Here is a 24,406-nt window from a genome sequence, read left to right as displayed (position 1 = left end):
GCGTAGTGTTTGACACAATGAATAAATTTGTACCCTTCCGGAGGAAAGTACTGAGGCAGGATAATCCGTGGATGAATAAAGAAATCGTACGCATGGGACGAAAACTAAAAAAGCAAAGAAAGCAATGTAAGCAGCGCCCATCAACAGCTGCCTCTGATAGAATGCACGATTTGCGAATGCAACTGAAAAACAAAATTAAGACAGCAAAAGAGCATTATCAGCAAGTGTCGTTAAAAGAATTCATGATTTCGTCTCCAGACAAGTTCTGGCATTATCTCGCACCGAAAAAGAACACTATTATCAGCCTTTACGTAGACGATGAGCCTGTTTACGACGGCCTAGATGTTGCAGATGCTTTGAACCGGTATTTCTGTTCAGTGTTTACTGATGACGATGGAAACATCTTGCAATTTCCTTCTTTCATTGAAGTGCCTCCTATCAGTGACGTGTGTGTCAATGAAGAAGGTGTCTTTTCCCTTCTGCTCCATCTAAATTTTAAAAAATCCCCAGGTGTTGATGGCATACCCAACGCTTTTCTTGTGAGATGTGCTGAATGGTGCGCGAAGTACTTGTGTTTACTATTTAACAAATTTCTCGAGTGCTCTGAACTTCCCGAGGATTGGGTGTATGCTAAAATCACTCCAATACCGAAAGGTAACGAAAACCGTTCTCACTTATCGTCATACAGACCGATTTCAATTCTCTCAACATGTGTCAAAACGCTCGAACATATCATATTTAAGCACATTTCACAATTTCTTGAGAGCAATTGCATTGTGGACGCCCGACAGCATGGCTTCTGCCGGGGACGGTCCAATGTAACTCAGCTTCTGGAAACGGTTCACGACTTCACTGCAACACTGGACAAACGGGGGCAAGTGTACGTCATATTCTTAGATTTTGAGAAGGCATTTGACCGTGTGTCGCACTCAAAATTGCTGAGTAAATTGACGGCCATTTTGAAAAATGAAACTTTAGTGGCATGAATTAAATCATACCTTTCCTACAGGCAACAGAGCGTAGCCGTTAACGGCGCATGTTCTGTGGCCTCGCCAGTACTTTCGGGCGTCTCACAGGGCTCTGTTCTCGGGCCACTTTTCTTTCTCGTTTTTATTAACGATATTGTACATGACATACCGGTAAAAATTAAACTTTTCACAGATGACTGCGTTTTTTACAATGAAATCTGCAACCATAACGATCAGGCCGTCTTAAACGCGTCACTTGAAAAAATACAAACATGGTGTACTAGGTGGCAGATGACTCTTAATTACAAAAAAACTGTTTCAATGACCATTACACGCAAAAAGGCCCCGTTGAAGCACACGTACCAAATAAACAATCATAGTCTAGCTGAAGTATCATGCTTCAAATATTTAGGAGTTTTAATCACATACGATCTGAAATGGAACGAGCACGTCACGTACATTCAGAAAAAGGCAATGCGAAAACTGGGATACTTAAGGAGAATGTTACCGAAAGCTTTTCAAGATACCAAACTGCTAGCTTACAAAACTTACATCAGACCACTATTAGAATATGCTTCAATTATCTGGGACCCATACACTCTAGTTAATACCAATAAGCTTGAGAGCATACAAAGAAAAGCCGCGCGATTTGTTTACAGTTCATACAACTGGAAAACGTCTCCTACGAGTCTTCTCCGCAGGGCCGGTTTGGAAAGCCTTGCGGTAAGACGTTATCATGATCGGCTAAAATTTTTTTATTTGATGTATAACGATAGACTTCAAATTGACAAGGAAGCATACATCCGACCAAGCATTTGCCGCCCAACACGATCCAATCGCCCAATGAAAGTCGCTGAATTTTCGTGTAAAACAAACGTCTTCAAAAACTCCATTTTTCCCCGTACGTGCCATGAGTGGAATCTGTTACCTGCTAATGTTGTACAATGTTCCGATGTCTCATCCTTTCTTCGTGCCCTGTTGAATTCGGCATGATTTAGTCTTCAATAGTAGTTGTTATCCTACCGATTGCACTTGTACAGTATATTCCGGTTCCGTTTTTTTTTTTCCGGTTCAAAGTGTACCCTTAGAAGTGTATTGTTATGCTTGTATGTTATCCTGTTTTCTTCTTTTGTATTGCCCACACCTGCTCAAAGCCTGGCACCCAGGCTAGCAGTAACCTGTAAGTAAAAAAACTATAGTACTCATTTTGCTGCTGCAGCTTGCCATCCACAACTTGTTGCTGCATAAATTGTCGTATGCTTCCTGGAATAAAAAAATATGCAAAGGGCACAGAGAGAAGATGAGACCAAGAATAGCATTCTGTCTTGTCTTCTCTCAGTGGGGATTGTCTAGTCTATGTCCAGAAAGCCTTGAGTTTTTGCCCAGAACACTGCAATCCACTTAGTCTGATGAATATGCATAATAGAAATATGTGAGATGCCTATCACAAATGTAAGAGTGCTTAGGCTCTGTGGCATTCAAAATGTGTGTTTATACAACGCAGATAAGCACATGCCAAGCAATGAACTCTGAAATATGAAGTATTATTGGTGGAAGAGTTAACAGACAGATAAAGAATTGTCTTGGAATGCGACCACGTGCAAGATGAGTTGCGTTTTTACGCATGTATAAGATAGATGTGAAGGGCAGTTGGAAAATTAGTGCCTACATTTCTTGAAGTGTGTGCCGTCTTTTCCTTTTCTTATATGTGCCGCGCAAGTACAAGCTAAGTTCACGGACACAATCAGACCACAGACCAGGATGAAACGGAGAGCTGGTGATCCCATGTACTCGACTGATTTTCCTTGAGATGTCAATCTACGAGCGGACTGCGAGGTTGAGTTCACCTGGTGCGCCTGGATAACTGCACAGCAATAGACTCTGCTAGTTTTGCCAAAAATGGGGCCTATATCATGCAGCTCACATAAATAAAGATGGATGCCTCAGCCAGGAGAGTGGCCACCAACATTTGTCATCCACTAGGTGCCACTGAGAAGTGGCGATACATGAGCCGGACCTTTGATATCTACCAACAGGGCCATATGAAGTAGTGAACAAAGTGGGGTGTGACCCCGGGCTATGACATATGGAGTGCACATTTAGCAAACAAGACGCATCTTGTGCCAACAAGAGGTGTACACTAGCTTGCAGGGCAGCACACACACCAAGCCACAGTGGGACACGATACGACAGCACATGGCAAACCAGGCCCCCAAAGTGCTCTGTACTTGATATCATCACCTAAGCACTCGAAGAACAAGATGAAGAAGAGTCCTCCATGCTACAGATGGCTATGCTATTCGCGGCTTTGCCTGCATTACGCCAAGCTACATGAGAAGACGACAGCAAACGACAAGAAAACATATATGACATTTACAGGCATAGGTAGTGGTTGGCGGGCTGTAACCAATCTCTACTCATTCTTCGTAGTTGTCTTCCCTAGATTGGGACGCTCTACCGCTTTATGCTCTAAACTCACAACTGCCTTGTGACAACTACTCGGCAGCGTAAAAGCGCCGACCCAGCGTTTGTCTCGGAATTGGAGTGTTCGGTCGTACATACGGCTTCAGTCTTATGAGATGCACAACAGTACCGTATATACTCGTGTAAGGGCCGCCCTCGTGTAAGGGCCGCACCCCAACTTTGAAAGCGGATATTTCGAAAAAAAAAAAAAACAAAAGTTCAAAATGTCCCGCCAGAAAAGTGTAGTTAGTTCATTTACAGCCAGATGGCGCTGCACGCTTTTCCGCTTTTATTCTACTTCTGCCGACGCGCCGACCACGCTGTTGACAGCGCGCCGCCATATTTGCCTTGTGCGGCCTCTTTGTTGGCATCGTTCCTAGCATCGTGTCGATACGTTGGCAGCGCGACTTCAGATCGGTGTCGTCGGTGTCACTTTGTTGGTTGTAGTGAACCCTGCAGAAGCCAGCGCACGTGACGGACGATGGGCCGGCATCTGAGATCATTCACTGCAGCATTTAAGCTGCAAGTGATTGACTATGCCGAGGAGCACGGGAAGCGGGAAGCTGGACGAAAGTACGACGTCGATGAGAAGCGCGTGCGTTACTGGATGAATCAGAAAGATGCCCTCGCCGCTACTAACAGGAGCCGAAAGGCGTTTCGCGGGAAAAAGTGCAAGTACCCGCAACTCGAAAGCGAGCTCGTCAACTACGTCGTCGACACACGAAGGGACGGCTACGCCGTATCGACTGACATGATACGCGTCAAAGCCCTCAGCATCGCTCGCCACATGGAAATACCCCCGGCACAATTCAAGGCAAGTCGGGGCTGGGCTACGCGGTTTATGAACCGTAACCAGCTTTCTATTCGGCGCCGAACGACGATTTGCCAAAAACTGCCGCGCGAGTACGAAGACCACGTCATTAAGTTTCATCGCTTCGTGAATGCTCTCAGGAGGGAGCATGAATACGACCTGTCCCAAATTGGGAATGCGGACCAGACACCTGTGTGGTTCGATGCACCGGAAAGCACCACAGTGGATTTAAAAGGTGCGAAAAGTGTGTCTGTGCGCACGACTGGTGCAGAACGCCAAAGGTGCACTGTGATGTTGTGCATCACGGCAGACGGCAGGAGGCTTCCGCCGTACGTCGTATTTAAAAGGAAGACTCTCCCAAAAGAGAAGTTCCCTCAGGGAATCGTCGTACGTGCGCAAGAGAAGGGCTGGATGTCCGAGGAACTGGTCGTTGACTGGATTAAGACCGTCTGGGCAAACAGACCTGGAGGGCTGTTACAACGGAAAGCCCTCCTTGTTTTGGACAGCTTTAGGGGCCACTTGACCGACCGCGTCAAGAACCGAGTTGCCGCAACTCGTACGGACTTGGCCGTCATTCCCGGTGGCCTGACGAGTGTGCTGCAGCCGCTCGACGTATGCGTCAACAGACCATTCAAAGTGGAATTTCGCCGATGTTACTCTGAATGGATGGCTGGAGGCGTCCACGAGAAGACCCCTACAGGACGGCTGAAGCGGGCGTCGCTCCAACAGGTGTGTGAATGGATTTTGAATGCGTGGCGTGCCATGTCAGTAGAAGTAGTTGCTAAAAGCTTCAAGGTAACGGGAATTTCGAACTCCATGAACGGCACCGAAGATGACCGTCTCTGGGAAGACGCGGACGCCGAGGCGAGCTCCTCCGAGAACGAGGACAGCGAAATGGAATCCGAATAAAAACATTTCTGGCATGTCATTTGTGACTCTTGCACTCTGCTACTGTTGCATAAACAGTACAGACCTTTGGCCTGTACTGCCTGTACTAAATCGGCCTGATTCGTGTAAGGGCCGCACCTAGCAAAATTTTCGAAAAAAAAGTGCGGCCCTTACACGAGTATATACGGTAGATCGTGGTGGCGTTCAGTGTGCTAAATCGACGACTCGCTGCTGGTATGTTAGGTCAGTGACCTGGAACAGGACTTTGTATGGTCCATCATAGCGAACTGAGAACTTTTCAGAGAGGCCGATGCGACGAAATGAAGTCCACAAGCGCACTAGTGAACCGGGTGTATACCAAACATCCCAGTGATGGCGATTGTACCGGTCTTTCTGAAAAACTCAAGAAACTATGAGCCCTTCTCGGGCCAGGAGAACGTGGTGTCCCAGTCGCAGTGGTCTGCAGAAACATAGATCAACATCATTTCCCACATACTCCCCGGGCCTCTCACGCCGACATCCTCAAAACCGGGCGGTTATGCTGCTCCTGTAGAAATGCACATTCCCCACGTCTTCACAGCTTGGCGTGCCAACGCACAGTGCCAGCTCACCCTCTGAAATTTTTTCTCACACCCCGGGTCGTGTGCCACAAGCCATTTCCCGATTAATCTCTTGTGTATACGTGGCCTGCGCACCGTCGCCGCACTTCCATGTTTGGCATCCGCCTCGTGCCTCTCTATTACTCGCGAAACAAATGTCACCACAACTCATGCGGGACAGCGAGTAGAGTTTTTTAGTCCAAAGTGTAAGTAGCGGTGCGCATTTCGATGGGAACCTGATTCGCAACTATGGCAGAACCAGCAACTTCCCAAATAGTCCTGGACTTGATGCGAGCAATTTTTTCTGTTGCTTCAGAGTGAAAGTGGAGCCAGAGTCCTTTTGGAATGCCCCTTTCATGCAACTGCATGTGCTTATGTGAACCCACCTTCAGTGAACTAACCTTCAGTGAACCCACCTTCCGTAAACCCACCTTCAGTGAACCCACCATCAGTGAACAAGCCATCAGACAGATCAATGTTTAGGGAACGCATATATGACTTGTCCGAACAATGTACATGTTTTGTTCAAGAATGCTCTTTTCAAGTCCATTGACAGTAACTTGTACATGGTGTATATACATAGTGTCACGGGGTCGTGACGTGGCTGAAGACAGGAGACTTTGTGTTGGGATTTAACTGTTTATTTGGGCGAACCTGTGCCCGGTAAAGAGAAAGTCTAATTACAGTAGCAGTCTCGCACAAATAGCAGTCTCGGACTGATAGCGGCGAACGCAGCGTCAGCCTTCGATCAACAACTACTGACAAGCGGCGAAGCGCGTCGGCATTTATACTCTTGCCGTCGAATGTTCTAGCGTTATCGCTGGCGGTGGTGTAGGTTTCAGAACAATCTGTACCGTTCGCACAGTAGGCGTGATCTTATCGAAATGATCTACTACAGTCCGGAACCTTCTAGAAAACTGCAGGCGTGGTTTGCGCTGAGAATCGTGTGGTGCTTTGGGACGATAACAAAAACTTGGGAAATGGAACGTGGCATTGCCCCCCTCTGAAAAAAAAGGCATCGTCCCGATGCTTTAACTAAAGATGAAAGTACAATAATAATGCAAGAAAGTACAATGAATAAATTACGATACAACAATAATACAAAAAAACTGGTTAACGCGCATGAAACGGCTTGAGGCGCGCGACATGGACGACTTCAGGTCGCGATCGGCGTCGTTGAGAGTTCGTGATGCCGTCGGGGACAACCTCGTAATCAAGTGGGCCGAGACGTCGCACCACCTTGTACAGTCCGAAGTACCGTCGCAGAAGCTTTTCACTTAGTCCACGTCGGCGTATCGGCGTCCACACCCAAACACGTTCACCGGGCTGGTATTGCACGAAACGTCGTCGAAGGTTGTAACGGTGGCTGTCGGTCGTCTGTTGATTCTTGATACGGAGACGCGCAAGTTGTTGGGCTTCTTCGGCGCGTTGAAGGTACTCGCTCACATCGAGGTTTTCTTCGTCGGTGACGTTGGGTAACATGGCATCGAGCGTCGTTGCCGGGCTCCTTCCGTAGACCAATTTGTATGGAGATATCTGCGTCGTCTCCTGCACCGCCGTGTTGTATGCGAAGGTCACATACGGAAGAATGGCGTCCCACGCCTTGTGTTCGACATCGACGTACATTGACAGCATGTCGGCGATCGTCTTGTTAAGCCGCTCGGTGAGGCCGTTGGTCTGTGGGTGGTACGCTGTCGTCCGGCGGTGGTTTGTTTGGCTGTATGCCAAGATCGCTTGAGTTAAGTCGGCAGTGAATGCCGTTCCTCTGTCGGTGATAAAGACCTCTGGGGCGCCGTGACGTAGGACGATATTTTCGACGAAGAACTTAGCTACCTCGGATGCACTGCCTTTTGGCAGGGCTTTTGTCTCGGCGTAGCGGGTGAGGTAGTCGGTAGCTACCACGATCCACTTGTTTCCGAAAGCCGACGTCGGGAACGGCCCCAGTAGGTCCATACCGATCTGCTGGAAAGGTCGGCAAGGTGGATCAATTGGCTGCAGAAATCCCGCTGGCCTTGTCGGCGGTGTCTTGCGTCGCTGACAGTCCCGGCATGTTCTCACATAACGAGTGACGTCGGTGGTAAGACGTGGCCAGTAGTACCTTTCTTGTATCCTCGCGAGCGTGCGAGAAACACCGAGGTGCCCTGCCGTCGGATCGTCGTGCAGGGCCTGCAGGAGTTCTGGTCGCAGAGCTGAAGGCACCACAAGGAGGTACTTAGCTCGAAGCGCTGAAAAGTTTTTCTTTTGTAGAAGACCGTTTCGTAGAAAGAACGACGCAAGTGCTCGCTTGAATACCTTCGGGACTTCGGCGGTCCTGCCTTCGAGGTATTCTATTAGGGCCTTAAGTTCCGGGTCGGCCCTCTGTCTTTCAGCGAAGTCGTCGGTAGTTATCGTTCCTAAGAAGTAGTCGTCATCCTGGTCGACAGGCGCACGAGAGAGACAGTCGGCGTCGGAGTGTTTTTTGCCGGACTTGTAAATGACAGTAATGTCATATTCTTGAAGTCTCAGGCTCCATCGTGCGAGGCGACCTGAAGGGTCCTTCAAGGTGGCTAGCCAACACAATGCGTGGTGGTCGCTCACAACTTTGAAGGGTCTGCCGTAGAGGTAGGGGCGAAATTTCGACGTAGCCCAGATGATGGCGAGGCACTCCTTTTCTGTTGTGGAATAATTTGCTTCTGCTTTGGATAGCGATCGGCTGGCGTAACTAATAACCCTTTCAAGTCCGTCAGCCCTCTGCACAAGAACGGCGCCAAGACCTACGCTGCTTGCGTCAGTATGTATTTCTGTCTCGGCGAATTCGTCGAAGTGGGCAAGTAACGGGGGCGTCTGGAGGCGATGCTTAAGCTCCTGGAAAGCGTGTTCCTGCGGCGTTTCCCACTTAAACTCCATGTCGGCCTTGGTAAGGTTAGTGAGAGGATCGGCGATGCGGGCGAAGTTTTTCACGAACCGCCTATAATAGGCACACAGGCCCAGAAATCGGCGCACGGCTTTCTTGTCAGTGGGCGGCGGGAAGTCGGCGATGGCGGCTGTTTTTCGTGGATCGGGATGAACTCCAGACTTGCTGATAACGTGCCCCAGAAACAAGAGCTCCTCATACGCAAATCTGCACTTTTCTGGCTTCAGTGTGAGTCCGGAAGTCTTGATGGCTTGAAGTACAGCTTCAAGGCGCCGAAGATGCTCGTCGAAACTCGAGGAAAACACGACGACGTCGTCCAAGTAAACAAGGCAAGTCTGCCACTTTAATCCTGCTAGTACTGTATCCATAACGCGTTGAAAAGTTGCAGGCGCTGAGCAAAGGCCGAAGGGCATCACCTTAAACTCGAAGAGGCCGTCCGGTGTTATAAACGCCGTCTTCTCTCGGTCTCTTTCGTCGACTTCGATTTGCCAATAGCCAGTCTTGAGGTCCATTGACGAAAAGTACTTGGCGTTATGGAGCCGATCAAGTGCGTCGTCTATTCGTGGGAGAGGATACACGTCCTTTCTTGTGATTTTGTTCAAGCGGCGATAATCGACGCAGAAATGTAGGGTCCCATCCTTTTTCTTCACTAACACCACGGGGGATGCCCATGGAATCTTGGACGGCTGGATAATGTCATCCCGCAGCATTTCATCAACTTGTCTCTTCATGGCCTCACGTTCTCGCGTCGAAACCCTGTACGGACTCTGACGGAGTGGTCTGGCATTTTCTTCGGTTATGATGCGATGTTTCGTGATTGGGGTCTGCCGAATTTTCGATGACGACGAAAAGCAATCTTCGTATTGCAGGAGCAGGGCCTTGAGCTGTTCTTGCTTATCGTTCGGAAGTCTGGGATTGACGTCGAAAGCTATGGGAGGGGCTTGGTTCCTCTGAGCAGGTTCCGCAGAATCGGTGAGGGCGAAAGCACTGGTGGCTTCGACAATTTCTTCGATGTATGCGACCGTTGTTCCTTTGTTCACATGTTTGTACTCATTGCTGAAATTCGTGAGCATAACCGTTGCTTTGCCTCCCCGCAGCTCTGCAATTCCTCTTGCGACGCAAATATTTCGGGTGACCAACAGATGCTGACTGCCTTCAACGACGCCTTCCAAGTCAGGTGATTTAGGAGCGCCGACTGAAATAATGACGCTTGAGCGAGGCGGAATGGTGACTTGTTCTTCCAGCACATTCAAGGCATGGTGTTCTGACGGCGTGGGCGGCGGTAGTGCTTCTTCTGTGGATAACGTTATCGACTTTGTTTTTAGGTTGATGACAGCACCATGGAGGCATAAGAAGTCCATGCCAAGGATGACATCTCTCGAGCAACGCTGTAGGACTACGAAGTCTGTAGGATAAATACGGCCGTTAATGGTGACTCTCGCTGTGCAGATTCCTGCAGGCGTTACGAGATGGCCTCCGGCTGTGCGGATTTCAGGGCCTTTCCAAGCTGTCCTAACTTTCTTTAACTTTGCGGCGAACGACCCACTGATGACAGAATAGTCGGCTCCAGTATCGACGAGAGCGGTCACACTGTGGCCGTCGATAATAACGTCGAGGTCGCTAGTTCGCCGTCTCGCATTACAGTTAGGGCGTGGCGTCGGGTCACGGCTGCGTCGGCTTGTTCCGCTGCTTCCATGTTGCGTCGTCAGGCCACCTTCGGTGAGTGAGCTTTCGCCGTCAGGGCTTTGCCTGGTTGGCGTTGTGTTCGGAAAGCTCCGTCGCGGCGTCGTCGTCGTCGGAGGATCTTCGGTAGTTCGTCGCACAGCAACCGCACCTCCACCGGTTGCTGCCCTTAGTTTCCCGGATACGGGCTAGGAGACCGGCCCCGCGTTGGGCCAGAGTACTGCCGGTGGTGCGGTGACGTGCGGCGGCTGGGCGACGGCGAACGCGAAGGGCTTCGTGGTGTCCACCGAGTTCCTGTCAGGTAGTCGGCGATGTCACGTGGTCGTTCTCCTGGCTGTGGACGCGGTGCATTGACGGCGAAGCCACGCAGGCCCATCTGTCGGTACTGGCAACGGCGGTATGTGTGTCCGGCCTCGCCGCAGTGGTAGCAGAGTGGGCGATGGTCAGGGGTGCGCCAGACGTCAGTCTTCCTCGGTGCACTGCGTTGGCCCGCTGGGGAACGGTAGGACGTCGGTGGGGGTGGTGGCGTCGGTGGCGTCTGGCGACGGAAGTGCGACGGGGCGGCGTTTTGGCGTGGACGGGGAGGAGCGTTGTGGCGCACTGCAGTGGCGTAGCTCATAGTTTCTTGCTCGGGCGGTGGTGTTTCGGGAATTCGAAGCGATTGCCGGACTTCTTCTCGCACAATGTCGGTGATCGAATCCACTTGAGGCTGCGCCGAAGGCAACAGTTTGCGCAGCTCTTCCCGCACGATCGCTCGGATCGTTTCACGCAGGTCGTCGGAGTCACTGGCTTGAGCAGCAGCGCATTCTGGAGTCAGGCGACGATTATACTGTCTGGTGCGCATGTCCAGCGTTTTTTCGATGGTGGTCGCCTCGGATACAAATTCTTGGACGGTGTTCGGTGGATTCCTCATTAGTCCCGCGAAGAGCTCCTGTTTGACCCCTCGCATGAGGAAACGAACTTTCTTTTCCTCAGGCATGTCTGGGTCAGCGTGACGGAATAGGCGGGTCATCTCCTCTGTGAAAATTCTAACCTTTTCATTTGGCAGCTGAACCCGGGTCTCGAGTAGAGCAGCGGCCCTCTCTTTGCGAGCGACGCTCGCGAACGTTTGCAGAAATGCGCCGCAGAAGACATCCCACGTTCGGAGCGTGGACTCCCGATTCTCTAGCCAGGTCCTTGCGGTGTCTTCCAGGTAGAAGTACACACGACGGAGCTTTTCTTCGTTGTCCCAGTGGTTGAGGGCGGCCACACGTTCGTATGTTTCTAGCCAGGATTCCAGGTCTTCAAACGATGAGCCATGGAACGTTGGTGGTTCCCTGGGTTGATGAATGACGATCGCGGGCTGGGACGCTACGGTTGTCATTGTCGCTGCAGTCGAGGTCATGGTCTTGGTCTTCCGCGCCTTGTCTTGTAGAAGGCCGTACTCCGGTGGGAGACCTTGCTGTCGGCGGCTCGTTCGCTGCTCTTGGTTGGCGTCGGTGTCTTCTCCGCGACGGGGGCTGGGTTCACGGCTTGACGGGGGCGTCCGGTACATGAACGAAGCAGCACCTCCACCAGATGTCACGGGGTCGTGACGTGGCTGAAGACAGGAGACTTCGTGTTGGGATTTAACTGTTTATTTGGGCGAACCTGTGCCCGGTAAAGAGAAAGTCTAATTACAGTAGCAGTCTCGCACAAATAGCAGTCTCGGACTGATAGCGGCGAACGCAGCGTCGGCCTTCGATCAACAACTACTGACAAGCGGCGAAGCGCGTCGGCATTTATACTCTTGCCGTCGAATGTTCTAGCGTTATCGCTGGCGGTGGTGTAGGTTCCAGAACAATCTGTACCGTTCGCACAGTAGGCGTGATCTTATCGAAATGATCTACTACAGTCCGGAACCTTCTAGAAAACTGCAGGCGTGGTTTGCGCTGAGAATCGTGTGGTGCTTTGGGACGATAACAAAAACTTGGGAAATGGAACGTGGCATTGCCCCCCCTCTGAAAACGTGGCATTGCCCCCCGTCAGTGAAATGAACAGCATGGGCGGAGTGGCCTAGCTGGTTAAGGCAGCGTGCTGAAGAAATGAGTCACCGGTTCAAATCCCCAGTTTATTTTATTTTGTGCTGTTTATATATATATATATATATATATATATATATATATATATATACCAGGTGCTTTGAACGTCATTCACGCTGGACCCGACGTATTGTAGGCAAAAAAGGGGCGACGAAACTTTCGTGGAAGCGTCTTTACTAAACGTTTTCAGCTGGTGGACCAGCCTTCGTCAGAGTGACGAAGGCTGGTTACTCTGACGAAGGCTGGTCCACCAGCTGAAAACGTTTAGTAAAGACGCTTCCACGAAAGTTTCGTCGCCCCTTTTTTGCCTATATATATATATATATATATATATATATATATATATATATATATATATATATATATATATATATATATATATATATATATATATATATATATATACATACATATAAACACGTACATATACATATCCGGGACATGACGGCGATTGCAAAAATCATCCGAGAGTGTTGCTATCACAATAAAAAGAAGCCTGTAAGCACATGCATCAAAGTACGCACCCATCCCATGAGGGTCTCCCGGCCCGTGGAGCAGAAGAGTATCTTGAGCGGGCAGGCCGGCTGGTACATGCGGTGGTGCAGCAGCCGGTACAGGGCCAGCAGCTGCTGGGGCTGCTGGGAGTAGGGGGCCTCCAGCCGGGGGCTGCTCAGCTGTGCGCCGCTCTTGCTCTTGTAGAGGAAGTGATAGAGCTCAGGCACGCCAGCCTCACGCACACTGTACCCACCACTGACGGTCGCCTCCTGCAGCGCCTCCAGGGAGCCCTTGCGCTGAAGGCTCTGCATTCACACATATTATCCCAGTAGCAAAAACAATGATTGATTTGTGGGGTTTAAGTCCTAAAACCACGATATGATTATGAGACGTCGTAGTGGAGGGCTCTGGAAAATTCGACCACCTGGGGTTTTTTAACGTGCACCCAAATCTCAGCACACGGGCCTACAACATTTCCACAGTAGCAAAAACACTGACTGTTTAGCACTAAAGCTCCGCCCATTTGGTGACGAAGTTTTGATGCAAAATGCACGACCAGAAAAAAGCCCTAGTTGCACTGATCTGTGAGAGAACAATTTTTGTTGTAGGGCAAAGAAAGCATTGCTTATCGCAGCCCAATTAGAAAGCTGCATTACGACACAAAAGAAAATGCTTGCAAAAACTTCCTCCCAGCAATGACAATTGCTTTAAAACCAACTGTTTGTATTTCTGTGGCTTGTAACATGTCGCCGGCCTTTCCCAAAACTGCCGCTGTGTAGCATATAACATAGATGCACTATCTGAAATACTATCTTGGATACTCTTTTACTCTGTGAGTATCTTGCATTCCCATAATTACTTGTCTCATGCAGGACATCCTCGCCACAAGAGAGAGAACTGGTCAGCAAAAGCCCCGAGATCACTAAGGAGCTGCATTAGCTCACTTTATCATACATAGGCATGAAAGTTTAAACGCGTCTACAGAAAAAGGCTCAAGAAGGGTTAACCCTGCTGCAAGGAGGAAGAATAATGATATGCCGTAGTGGGCCACCAAATTAGCCTGGTGAGCCGAGCGCGAGCTGCTGTGATCTGCCCTGTGACATTTGTGCCGGTGGTCACCACCCGCTCTCAACACTTGCACCAATAAATCCCGTTTCAGAGTTTTGAAGGTGCAGGATATTCAAACTGGAACTCCGCAACAGTAGACTGCCCACTTTGTTAAAAATGGCTGATCAGAAGGCTCAGCCAGAAGGCACGACCCAGATTCAGTCTACGATGGCCATCGTGGCCATTGCACTATGCGTGCACGATTTACCTTTCTTCAACCGCACTGACGAATAAGAAGTCGAAGATTCACTGTTGATATTTGAAAAGATTGGTACGAGCAACAAGTGGGATGGACCCTTCAAAATCTCAGTATGTTATCTTTTATCTAAAAGCAGTCACAAGTTACTAGTTCAACAACCACCAGTCCGAATTCATTACTTAGCTTTTAAGCAACAAATTGTCGGTATCTTTCGCTGTCCCTGTGTACACAAGCTCTGTGCTGAACAGGGCCTACGGGGCCTGTACAGCTGCAGGAAAAAGGCTTCACAAACTACATGGATTTAACATATGGCGTAGCAGCGCAAATTCGACGGGGACAGAGGACAAAACACGTCACTCGCTACACTTACAACTGATTTTATTTCAAAAGCAGCGCTTCATATATAACCCAAATCCCTAGCAACACAGAAAAGAATTTGCACTACTACACCATATGTTAAACTGATATCGTACCAACTAGCCCAGCTCTCAACCCTACTAAACTACATTGATAACCTGCTCGACTTGTGCAAGTGCTTTAATCCTTCGAGGGTGAAGGCAGACAAGATTAAACACATCTTTAAGGGCATGGATGATGATGCCTTCCAAGTGCTACTGGCCAAAAACCCACAAACCGTGTCTCAACTAGCCACCCTGTGCCAGAGCTTCGAGGAGCTACGGAAACAACGGGTCTTGAAATAGTGGCCAGTGGCTACAGATGATACTTTCGCAGCGTTGATCCTCGATGGTGAGCAAAAAACGTTAATGTCAGGAATGAAGCGATTTCTTCGTGAGAAAGTGGCTCGACAGCTTTTGTACCTGTCGTATTTATGGAAAGCGGAACCCACTACGGTCTCACACCCGCCATCCAGCAGGTGATACAGTATCAGGTCTCTGAGGCACTGCTGTCCTCCTCTCAGACAACACCTGTCGCCGCACCTTGAACATAGGCAGCCATTGCTGCAAGCCCACCCTGACTGTTACCTCTGTCGACTTCTCACCCTGTGTGTGTGCCAATGATGCCTAATACACAGCAGTGCTACGGAAACCCCTGGCACACAGTTGACAGCAGTTCAATTTGCTACGTGCGCAGGTATCCAGGCCATGTTGCGTGCTTCTGTCATCGGCACTTTGCAGCAACATTGGCTGCACCGAGATACCCCAACTACTCTAACCGGGCCCATATGACATGCAACAAGAACTGCCTTCTCAACATGGACTGACTGCCAGCTGAACATGACCCGCTACTAGTCGAACGAGACTGCCGACGCACTTCCGAGTACTGACCGTCCACTTCTCGTTGTTCACCCTCACCACGGTGCAGTTCCCTGTCAACCCTGCGTCGCCGACCAAAGCCACTGGAGACAGAAAACTAATTGCCGCAGCTCCGGAGACACGAGCTACATCATTGTCACTCCGTGTAAGTCCTCGCCTGTCCCCTGCCAATGTTATAGAAGTGCTTGTCGAAGACGAGTGGGACAAAGATAAAGTCAGCTTTTACATGCCAGAGAGGGCTTTTCCAATTCATGAGGATACCTTTTGGCTAAGTAGGAGCTTTCGCTGCGTATCAGAGGCTAATGGACCGTGTTTTGCAAGATTCAAAGTGGCAGCATGCACTCGCAAAGAAACTGCTCGGTAACATAAAAAGAGTATCTGGCGATAGTTTTCGCTCTCCATAAGTTTGACTATTACATCGATGGAGTTGCGTTTGTGATTGAGATTGACCACATGGCACTCACATCATTGAGACGCTTGAACGAAACAAGTGGCTACCTGGCTCATTGGGCATTGCTGCAGCAGCATTACGACTTTACCGTGTGCTACCGCAAGGGTAAGAAGAATGCCGCAGCTGAAGCATTATCACGTGTTCCAGTCCGACACGAGGCAAGTCACGAGACTAACCCGAACCAAACTGAAAGCGAAACACTTGCGCTAATGAAAACAGCGGAGCAAACATTAGTTCAAGGCAGAAGCGTGAACCACGTAATGGCTGTCGTTAGCGTAGGAACAGTTTTTAGCAGAACAGACCTGTTAGAAGCACAGCAGAAAGATCTGTTTTGCCCAAAGGTGTTAGACAGGCTTCGAGAGCCAGGTGGCGGTGAGGCCATCGTGCACATGGGGGCAGCTGGTATTGCTGTCGGTGCGAAGCGTTCGGAACAGCTGGTAGTGCTGTGAGCGTGCCGGATTTTTATCTGCTGGGTTCTTATTGGTGCCCTGCGGAGGTACACCTGATCTGACAATGACACAAGGGAGTCATTCAAGGTTGTGATACCGCACACATCGAGAGAAGCACTTCTTCGCTAATTTCATGACTCGTGCATTGCTGGCCAAGCGAGCAGCCCCAAGACTTCTGCGAAGTTGCGTCGCCTCGCTACCTGGCCAGGCATGAAGCGGGACGTAATTCCATATGCCCGTTTATGTCATGTGTGCCAAAGCGCTAAGTCCCAAGGTGGACGACCGCCCAGCCTCATGCAGCCGATAAACAGCCAGACCCATCGCAAATCGCGGCATGTGACATAGTTGGATCGTAACCCACAACTCCCAGCAGAAACAACTTCTTGCTGATGGTCCCGGAACAATGCCCTAAATGGGTAGAACTTTTCCCCCTCAGGAGGCTCACGGCTCGAGTGATCTAGGAGAAGTTGGAGGTTTTCACCCGATTCGGGTTCCCTGAGCTGTTGATTACAGACAGCACATCTTATTTCACTGTGAAGGTGTTTGGTGACACCTGCGCCGCGTTGGGCATTAAACACAAGAAAACAACCACCTACGATGGTCAGTCGAACTACATGGAGTGGGTCAATCGCAACATCAAGCACATGCTTGTTGCGTTCTCTGAAAGACATAGAGACTGGGATACCTACCTTCCAGAAATCAGGTTTGCATTGCGATCGGCTGTGATCTGATTGACTGCGTATGCGGCTTCTTTTCTGAACCTGGAGAGTGTGGGGTCTCGAAATGGCGAGCGGCGCCACGCCCCACTCTTGAAGTGAAAGGACACAGCAGACGCGGTCGGTACAAACCAAAGAACAATACACATTTATTTAACTAATTTATAACGATGATATCGTCTGCCAAATCGATACATCAATCGTTACCAAAACACTAAGTCATCATTACACAAAATCACCATACATTCAAACAACATAACACAAGAGCACACAAAAGGCGGCGTTGCCATCGCTTCACTCACCACGTGGGCCTACCCCAGGCGACCCGCGGTGCCATCCACGGCAGACCCACCACGAGAGACAACCGTTCGCGGCAACCGCCACGCGCAGAAAAGACTCGCTCAACCCTCGCCCGCCACCAAGGCTCCCGATCCGCCAGGAGTCACCGCCGGCACTACCACTGTAACAACCACGATCATGATAGTGGTGCTCAACGCGAACACAACGCCATCTATCGCCCAACTGCTGTCACCCCCGAATTGCGGCTTTTGGTTGAGACAGGTGCGCCACGCGGCGCAAACAACTTTACAGGGGAGTGTCAGCCCCCCCCCCCCCATTAGAGAGAACTGCCGAATCCGATGAAGACTGTTCTTGAGGATCACAGTGAAGTTGATATTGATTGATATATGGGGTTTAACATCCCAAAACCACCATATGATTATGAGAGACACCATAGTGGAGGGCTCCGAAAATTTAGACCACCTGGGGTTTTTTAACATGTGCCCAAATCTGAGCACACGGGCCTACAACATTTCCGCCTCCATCGGAAATGCAGCCGCCGCAGCCGGGGTTCGATACCGCGACCTGCAGGTCAGCAGCCGAGTACCTTAGCCACTAGACCACCGCGGCGGGGCGATTGCAGTCAAGTGCCAGTGGCGACGTCAGCACGAGCTGAATACGCGATGCAGATACATGAGAAGCTATTGGAAGCTTTACGTAAAGCACGACATAACCTCAGCACAGCTAGGGCACAGTAGAAGGTGCAATACGACTGCATGCATCGAAAGGTACACTACGAAGTGGGGCGATCTGGTGTTGTGGCGGCATCGTGTTCTCAGAAACAGTTTGCATTCTCGCTGGCACCGAAATGGTCCGGGCCGTGCCGACTGCGAGAGAAGGTTTGCTTGCTTGTTTGTCGGCTCCCGAACACGAAAGGCAAAGTGAGCAGCAGCACGGTGCACGTATGTGAGATGAAACTCCACATGTTATGACAGGAGCATGAGAACTACGGCCAGTCCTCCTTCAGGCCGCAGATGGCGGGTGAGAACCCTCGACAACGAGTGAGAAGCCCAGAGTCGTGTTACTTCCTGCATAACAGGCGGAAAAAACTCTGCATGGCAGGCCGCATTTGGTATGCCCCACGCTAGGTGCAAGGCTTCCCGCATGACACATTGTGCGTGTGTTAATTTTTTCTTTTTTTTTTCTGTGTCAACTTTCAACCAACAGATGGAGCCCAATAAAGGAAAGGGGTGCCACTAAGAGGGCTCAGAGGGGAGACCGCTCCTCTTGCCAACTTGCCAAATCACCACTAACGATCTCCATGTCGTCGTTGAAGCCCCTTGACAATCAAGCAACACCATTTCAACGCTACCCCATCACTCTCACGACTGGGCCTTTACGCAAGAGAGGCCCACAGACCAACCGCCAGCCCAGCCGGCAGAACCAGCTGCCTCAACACTACAGTCACAAGCATGCGATCACCTGGACGAGCCATGGTTGTCCGGGCACCCTCATGGCCTCTGATATCTCAAGACCATGGGGCAGCACACCAAAAATGAAAATCCGGAGCCCGCCAGACCGGAGGGGCCTTGGCCCAAAGTGGCAGCCCAGACCATGCTGGAGGCTGAAACCAGAGTGCTGAAAAGAGACATTTCACCGACTGGGTACTCTCTTTCACCACGACCCAAGTGGCGGGGCTCAACGACAGTGCGGTCTGGACCACAGTACTACCGGCACCAAATCCACATTGGCAGTAACAGTGGCAAAGACGACAGTGGTGGCGGTGAATGGCCATGATGCAAGTAAGAACGGCAGCAATGATGGCTAGATTGGATGCAGTGGCGACAAGTGGGGGCACCGGTGGCATCGTGAGCAGGGGGCAGGAGGGCATGGATTGAGACCCACCGTACTAGCCCTCCTCAATGATTAATAAAAAAACATTCTCACGTTCCAGCCTCTGTTGTTCAAAGGCCTTCTTAAGAAGAGCGCCCACAGAACATGTGCCCATGCTTCTTTTCCCTTTGCGGCAGCACAGCAGACTAGTCGCGGGGACAGGTCGACAGGGACAATAAAGCCTTTTTCGGAGGGCCATTCACACCACGGCCAGCGTGTGCTATTCTCCTATCTTAGCTCACGAAACCGGTTACCCTCCCTTGGCGAGGAAAGAACCCTCATTGGAGAGAGGAAAATTGGTGGTTGGAGAAAACAAGTGTGCGAACAGTGACACACAGTCTCTTGCACCAGCGAACGGACAGGGTCAACTGACCTCCGAAATTACTGCAAGCCAAGGCGACCGATGAAAGGTGTAAGTCTACCCTTTGTTATCTCCATAGACCAGACCGTCCCTCTATAGTGCAAAATAAGAAAAACGCCAACCAAGGTGAAATACACAAAACTTAAAAAGACATTTCGGCTCCCCACATGGGAGCCTTGTTCACAGTGACCGCGAATGGCGTAGTGCGCTCTTCTTATGCATGTTTCATCACGTGTTGCAGACATCGCGCGTACACAGGGGGGAGTGCCCCAATATTTCTGTTCAACATATGCGCAGTAGCTTGAATGGCCAGAGATTCCATGTGCAATCGTGGTAACAATTTTCTTTCCGTGGCAATGATGCAGGCTTTATCCCAGTGGATAGCGTGCCCAGTAGACGCAACATGTTCTGCGAGGGCATTGGAAGCTACTTTCTTGTTCTTGACGTCATTGAAATGTTCCCGGAGCCTTCTTTTGTAATTGCCCGTTTCGCCAATGCATCCGTATTCACAGTCTTTGCAAGGAATTTTATACACCACACCGGGATAATCATGTCTGTCCAACTTATCTTTGACATTTGTAAGACGGCCTCGAAGTTTTCGTGTCGGAACGTGAGCCACTTGGAGGTCGTAGCCGCACAATACCCGAGCGAGGGTCTCGCTGAAGTCTGGGACGTAAGGCACCGATGCGCGTTTTCTTGTAGCAATGGTGTGTGACTGAGCCGGACGCTGCAGTTGTCGCTGTACCGAGTTCATGAAAGAAAGGGGGTATCCGCAAGTAGCCAGCCCCCGTCGAACAGACTCAACATCTTCTACTGCGTCTTCTTCCCTAGAACAAATCCTCCAAGCGTGCTTTACGAGTGTAGACACTCGTCCCTCTATGCGACATTTATGCGTTAGTAGAAATAAAGTGTTTTTTTTTTTTTTTGTTGTTGACCTAGCCTGTTGCCTTATTCGCCTGAACCCATCATAGCTATGATGACTTTAGCTACGTGGAGGGGACGTAAATCGTGCACGGTACAACTGCGTGCGGCTGGAACATTAGCTAGGTTTCTGTGCCAGCCATTTATAGGGCAGACCCCTTTCAGATTAAAGAGTGCTGCTTTAAATAATTTATTCTGCTCAGCATATGATGCCACATTACAGGAATACATGCAAATTTTACAGCAAGAGCTGTATATGGTTAAGAGAAGCAAAAAAAAACGTTCTCCCCGAGTTTCAATAAGGTCTCAATTGGCCGCAATGTCAGTTACGTTGCTTACTACGCTGCACCCAAGCCTGTACCGTTAGCAGTGCCGTTAGTGAGGCTATTCCCCATGTCTCACCCCACCACACGTGCCATTGGCTGCACCGTCAAAGACGTTCACACCTTCGCAGCCACGCGTAACAGTTTTGAATTACAACTTTCACCTGGGAAGGGCACAGATCGTACTAACACCCGAACAGCAGACAACTTTCCAAGAACAGCGCTTGCAGCTGGTCGTAGGAGTATTCACCTTTGCTGGAAAGATTCCCACTTTTGGCGGAGTTTCTCAAGCGGCACTTTGGCTTCGGCTGCGACTTCTCCAGCCACCTGTAGCCACATGTTTCTGCTTCGCTGGTTAGCAATCTTCATGGAGTGCTTGATGGCTATTTCTTGCCTTGATGTCTGTCCCCCTTTTTTTTCTTTCAATGTTTTGCTACAGCAATGCCCTGGCTATCGGTTGTTGCACTAACAAAACTGATGAATTTTTTGTTCAAAATCTTTTTAAAGGTTACCGATTGATTATTCTCTCATTTATTGTTCCCTGCTGTGTAATACACCTGCTTCCGAGCAGATGCTGGCTGACTGACACAAACGATGCCACTGTGGTTGCACTTCCTATTTTAGGGACTAACAAAAATTGTCTCTGTCTTATAAGCGATACAATAAAGTATTATTATGAATTCCTGACTTGTTTTTGTTTTCTGAATGCACACACACACAACCTTACAGTTCTTTTTAATTGCATTCACCCGTGCATTTCACTTGCAGTATGGAAAGTGTGCCAGTTTTTCTCCTGGAAGTCAAATGACGATTCAGAGAAATCCTCGCTTGAGGTTTGCATCAGAATCATTTTGTGCCAGCCCATAATATGATTAGTAGCTGCAAGTTAAGACTCACATCAAAAAAGCAAGCATGGTGCTGACTAAATAAGAAGTGGCTTTTCTCCCTCCGTGCTTTCATTTGATGCCACTTCATGAACTTATTTTGTACATCTGTGAATTACATAAATGTTTATTGAAAAGCATAATCTCTTAGCAGTCACATAAGCCTTTTGCAGAATTAATCTTGCTGTTACTCATGAGTGAATGATGTGCAACACAAACAATTTTGTTGCCACTTGTGGTCATCCTAAAAATTGCAGCAATTTTTCTCTGAACTAGATTCTCAGAAAGAATTCATATGGACAATAAAAAACACTCAATGCCGGCATTTCGAGAAAAAATTTTGCTTTCAAAAGGTTATTAATCAGCGGTATGAGAACTTTCTCTGCCAACGAGGTGAAAGGCACAACCACGGTGAAAAAGAAATCAACCTAAAATTTGGCTAACAGCCAATGCATAATAAATTGGCTTAGATTAGATGGCGAGCATTGCTCTCAATGTGGCCGAATAGTGAATGGCACTCCACTAGATACTGCCCTTTGGTGTCACCATGAGAAGGTCTTTACGCCACAAAAAGTGCCATTTATAAATTCAACGTTTTTCAAGGTATTCACAGAACTTGGTCAACCTTAATAAATTATCCTAAAAGAACTTTTATACTATGAAAGGCTGCAGTTATAGCGAAATTGTATGCCCTTTTTGCTGTGTATTGCCTCTCTGCTGGGATATAAAGCCGCTTTCCAAACATCCAAAGCAGAGCATAAACAGGGGAGGCAGACAGGTGTCACGTTTTCACGTTTTGGTTACGTTGCATTTCAGATAATCACAAATGATCTGCTAGACATCCCCTCGTCAGATTAGCTGAGGCTGCATCATGCACTAGGACACAGTTGTATATGCAACTCCAGACAAGGCCAAAAAGATGAAGGCTTCAAGAGATGAATATTCTTGGCCTGTGATGTAACCCAATGTACCAACATGTCGAAACTACAGAAAAACCCCATGTTCTAGAACAGCCTGCCAAACATGAATGGTGCCCACCTCGGCAATCTTTCGTCGACACTCCTGCAGGGGAAAGAAAAGGTCACGGTCCACAGTGAGAAGCAGCAGACACGCAGGGCTGCCTTCGGCCAGGTACGACACGTGGCCATGCAGGAAACCACTGCACAATAGCACTGTGCCATCACCACACGGCACTAATATGCATACACAAGTCTAGTTATTTGGCCCACTACTTGTGCCAATTAACAATATTAACATTTGCTAATAGCTTTTAGATTGGCAAATGACCTGTACTACATAGGCAGAGAGATAGTTTTCCCAGCTGTGACTTTGGTTGAAGTTCTTATTCTACATGTCATACCATTACTATTTAATGCAATAGTATTGAATGGGCCCTTAAGGCAAATATTAAGTCCACGTTTGATTGTTGAAATGGCAGTACAGAAACCTCGTAGAGCTAGTTTTGTGCCAGTAAGAGCTTATTTTGAAACAAAACAACATACTAGTGGTCCACATTGCGTTGCCGTACTTAAAATCACCCGCCTGAAAGCGGTCTTTCTGGCATCACTGTTGCTGCACCCAAGATTGCCCGCCTTTACTTTGTGACCACCGACACTAGTAGGAGCAGATCGTAATAGTGGGAGCCACAGCAGCAACAGCAGCCAGTGAACAATTTCCTGCTTGCTTGGTTCAACTGAACCCCGCTGCATGGCACCACCAATCCAGCCTAACAAAGTGAAAACTGAAATTTCAAAACACTCGCACCATTCCCAATAGTACCGCCAGGCAGTTCTTTTTTTTATAAATCAGGCAGAAACAGACAAGCAGCATTTTATTACGCCTGTTTATGCACGGCAGGTTTTTCTATTTGCAGCTAGTTTAATTACTATAGTCGGTAACAAGCTAAGAATATTAGCCCGAAGTTTCTGAAGAGCATAAGTGTTTACAGTTCTATCATACTAACCAAAATCTTTCAACTGCTTGACACGGGTTCCATCCCGGTCGAATGGAAGGTGGGGAAGGTGATTCCACTTCATAAATAGGGTAACAAGCATTCTCCATTTAATTACTGACCCATTTCACTCACCAGCATTCCATGTAAACTTCTCGAGCATGTATTGTTTTCTAATCTTGCAAACTATCTCGAGTTGAACTTCTTTTTAACGCACTCTCAGCACAGATTTCCCGAATCGTATTCATACGAAACACAATTAACGTCATTCACATACCATCTGCATGCCATTCTTGATCGCTCTTCTTTTGCAGACGGCATATTTCTTGATTCGTCAAAAGCATTTGATAAACTCCCTCATAATCTACTAATGCACAAACTACATCATCTTTTAACATAGATCCCCAACTTCTCATTTGGCTTGAATCCTTCTTGTCCCATCATTCTCAGTATGCTTCTGCTAACAACTTTGACTCACCCTCAAGACCCGTTTACTTGGGTGTTCTACAGGGCTCTGTTCTGGAGCCGCTTTTATTCCGAATTCATATTAATGACTTACCTTCCTGTGTTTCATCTAATATTCATCTCTTCGATGACTACTACGTAATATTTAGAGAAATAAATTCTAGCAATGATGCAACCACTCTTCAATCTGATCTTAACGCTATCAGTGCATAGTGTAACACATGGCAGATGGAACTAAACATAACCAAATGCAAGGCAATGCGCGTTACCAGG

General features: G+C 48.8%; 1 protein-coding gene across 4 annotated transcripts in view; it reads right to left on the bottom strand.

Moving 5' to 3' along the window:
• Positions 1-24,406, bottom strand: part of Mon1 (vacuolar fusion protein MON1 homolog) — a 476,225-nt gene that overhangs the window by 254,535 nt on the left and 197,284 nt on the right. For all 4 annotated transcript variants that reach the window (XM_075896523.1, XM_075896524.1, XM_075896525.1 and 1 more), the window contains 2 exons: positions 22,756-22,876; positions 12,890-13,165 (listed from right to left, as the gene is read on the bottom strand). In XM_075896523.1, coding sequence (XP_075752638.1) covers positions 12,890-13,165; positions 22,756-22,876 — 397 coding nt within the window. The remainder of the gene's footprint in view (positions 1-12,889; positions 13,166-22,755; positions 22,877-24,406) is intronic.

This window comes from Rhipicephalus microplus, chromosome 5 (assembly GCF_043290135.1).
Source record: "Rhipicephalus microplus isolate Deutch F79 chromosome 5, USDA_Rmic, whole genome shotgun sequence".
NCBI lineage: Eukaryota > Metazoa > Arthropoda > Arachnida > Ixodida > Ixodidae > Rhipicephalus > Rhipicephalus microplus.
Note: the sequence above shows the minus strand (reverse complement) of the source record. Positions and strands in the feature narration are given on the sequence as shown.